Source organism: Phytophthora parasitica (genome assembly GCF_000247585.1).
Source record: "Phytophthora parasitica INRA-310 unplaced genomic scaffold supercont2.42, whole genome shotgun sequence".
Taxonomy (NCBI): Eukaryota; Oomycota; class Peronosporomycetes; order Peronosporales; family Peronosporaceae; genus Phytophthora; species Phytophthora nicotianae.
The window spans coordinates 200,446-202,417 of record NW_008649028.1 but is presented as its reverse complement, the minus strand read 5'-3'; the positions used below and the strand labels follow the sequence as shown (position 1 = coordinate 202,417).

The following is a 1,972-nucleotide window of genomic DNA, read 5'->3' as shown; positions in this document are numbered from 1 at the left end:
GGATTCCATTGTCCGCCGCACCGTGACACTGCAGATTTCCTGCTGGATCTGGGCACGAATCAGCAGACCAAGTACCAGGATACTCTGCCTGCAGGCATGACCAAGCACCCTCGTTGGCCTGCCGAATTCGGACAGATTTTCCAGGAATCAAGGATTTATCACGACACGCTTGTTCGCCTTGAAGAGCCATTCCGACAAGAACTGAAAGAGAACGTGAAGACGCACATGGATTCTATGCCAGAATTCCACCAGTCGTTCCAGGAGAACACATTGACAATCTTCAAGCGGCAAATGATGATCATGTTGCGTAACGTCGCCTTTATCCGAGGAAGAGGCTTCATGGTCATTCTGATTGGACTTCTGTACGGTAGTACGTTCTACCAATTGAAGGTTACGGACGCCCAAGTTGTAATGGGCGTCTTGTTCCAAGCTGTTTTATTCCTCGGACTGGGCCAAGCTGCGCAGATCCCCACGTACTGTGACGCTCGCCCCATTTTCTACAAGCAACGTGGCTCCAATTTCCTGCGTACAACCGCCTACGTCCTTGCCAATTCAGTCAGCCAAATTCCATGGGCCGTCGCGGAGACGATCGTGTTCGGTTCGCTCGTCTACTGGATGTGTGGACTCAAGTCATCCGTCAAGGCCTTCGTGATCTTCGAGATCCTGTTGTTGTTGACAATTCTGGCCTTTGCGGCCTGGTTCTTCTTCTTGGCAGCTATCTCTCCAAACCTCCACATTGCCAAGCCATTGTCGATGGTATCTGTGCTATTCTTTGTGGTCTTTGCGGGATTCGTCGTACCGAAGAGCGAGATGCCGGGCTATTTCATTTGGATTTACTGGATCGATCCCATCGCGTGGTGTCTTCGTGGCATTGCTGTGAACCAGTACCGCTCGGATGAGTTCGATGTGTGCGTATACGGCGGCGTTGACTACTGCAGCACGTATCAGATGAAAATGGGCGAGTACTTCTTGTCGCTGTACGACGTTCCGTCAGCCAAGAGCTGGGTGTGGCTTGGAATGGTCTTCCTGCTCGTGACATACGTCGTGTTCCTGGTCTTCGGAGTATTGGTGCTTGAGTACAAGCGCTATGAAAGCCCTGAACATATTACGTTGACTGCTGAGAACACCGAACCCGTTGCTACTGATGACTACGCACTTGCAACGACGCCCACCAGCGGACGAAAGACTCCAGCTACGGGTAACGACAACGTCGCACTCAATGTGCGAGCCACCACCAAGAAGTTTGAGCCTGTTGTCATCGCATTCCAGGACTTATGGTACTCTGTGCCAGATCCTCACAACCCGAAGGAATCGCTTACACTGCTCAAGGGTATCAGTGGATACGCTATGCCGGGTTCCATTACGGCTCTCATGGGATCTACGGGTGCTGGTAAGACGACTCTCATGGATGTCATTGCTGGCCGGAAGACGGGAGGTACCATTCAGGGCAAAATTCTGCTCAATGGCTACGAAGCGAGCGATCTGGCTATCCGACGATGCACAGGTTACTGCGAACAAATGGATATCCACTCGGACGCGTCGACTATCCGCGAAGCATTGGTCTTCAGCGCCTTCCTGCGTCAAGACAGCTCGGTACCAGCCAGTCAGAAGTATGACTCAGTGGAGGAATGCCTCGAACTTCTGGATCTACAGAGTGTAGCGGACGAGATTGTGCGTGGCAGCCCAACAGAGCGCATGAAGCGTCTGACGATTGGTGTGGAGCTTGCCGCTGACCCGAAGGTATTGTTCCTGGATGAGCCTACTAGTGGACTGGATGCACGCTCAGCCAAGCTCATCATGGACGGCGTTCGTAAAGTTGCAGACACAGGTCGCACCATCGTGTGTACGATCCACCAGCCTTCCACCGAGGTGTTCATGCTCTTCGACAAGTTATTGCTGCTAAAGCGTGGAGGTCAGACGGTGTACTTCGGTGACCTGGGCAAGCGTGCGCAGACCATGGTGGACTACTTCG

The 1,972-nt window shown here is 52.7% G+C and overlaps 1 protein-coding gene across 1 annotated transcript in view; it reads left to right on the top strand.

Moving 5' to 3' along the window:
- PPTG_23552 (hypothetical protein) overlaps positions 1-1,972 on the top strand; it is a gene marked incomplete at its 5' end in the record, with an annotated part of 9,677 nt that overhangs the window by 6,404 nt on the left and 1,301 nt on the right. Inside the window, one exon of the mRNA XM_008911525.1 lies at positions 35-1,972. Within this exon, the coding sequence (XP_008909773.1) occupies positions 35-1,972 (1,938 nt within the window). The remainder of the gene's footprint in view (positions 1-34) is intronic.